Source organism: Aplysia californica, unplaced genomic scaffold, assembly GCF_000002075.1.
Source record: "Aplysia californica isolate F4 #8 unplaced genomic scaffold, AplCal3.0 scaffold00082, whole genome shotgun sequence".
Lineage (NCBI taxonomy): Eukaryota > Metazoa > Mollusca > Gastropoda > Aplysiida > Aplysiidae > Aplysia > Aplysia californica.
The window spans coordinates 825,734-826,496 of NW_004797352.1; the positions used below are offsets into that span (position 1 = coordinate 825,734).

At 51.1% G+C, this 763-nt stretch overlaps 1 protein-coding gene across 2 annotated transcripts in view; it reads left to right on the top strand.

Annotated features, from left to right (window-relative positions):
* The window catches only part of LOC101849039, a gene marked incomplete at its 3' end in the record, with an annotated part of 16,526 nt that extends 15,763 nt beyond the window's left edge, over positions 1-763 (top strand). For both annotated transcript variants that reach the window (XM_005094455.3, XM_005094456.3), the window contains 1 exon segment: positions 51-763. In XM_005094455.3, coding sequence (XP_005094512.2) covers positions 51-763 — 713 coding nt within the window.

The window sequence follows — 763 nt, forward strand, 5'->3', positions numbered from 1 at the left end:
TAATTTCTCCACCCTTTCTGTCTTCCTCCCTGCACTATCTTCCCACACAGGTTCGCTACAGGAAGCTAAAAGACAGAGTATCCCGCATCAAGTCCCATCTCCCGGCCGATGATATAAACAAATTTCGCGAGCTGGACGCAAAAGGCAAAATGAAGCCTCTCTACGGCAACATGTCTCTGTCTAGTGCCATCAAAATCGCCGCTGCGTCTCGCAGACTCAATCTCAACAGCAGCCAAAGCTCCGGACGGCGTGCTATTCGCAGTGCACTACCTAGGATATCCGTACAACAAGAAGACAACAACGCTAACCAACTCCGTAGCAAGTCTAGCGTCTCTTTTGCACAACACGACACCGACAGCGGACGGCAACGAAGTAATTCCGTGACAGGGGCTTTCATCGACGCCCCAGAAAGAAAAACGCAACAGCGACCTGTGACAGCATTTGTCTCTCATATTTCAACGAAAGGACGCTCGAAATGTAAAACCCCTACACCCAAAGACGACTTTGAAGACGTAGTGGCAAGGGCTAATGGTCTGACAGTGGAAAACAACAAACACTTTCTTGCCATTCCTTCCGAAGATGGGCTTGAAAGGTCAAGGACAGCTCCTATACGATCGGTGTCTGCCTACCATAGAGGTCACTCACCTTTTTCCAGTCACGTGACAAGCGAGAGAGATTCCCGATGGGCACAGAGTGCGTCCTTGGCCCGCGCCAAGAGCAGGGGCCGGCGATTGTCTCATGTGTCCATGGACTCCATCGACAG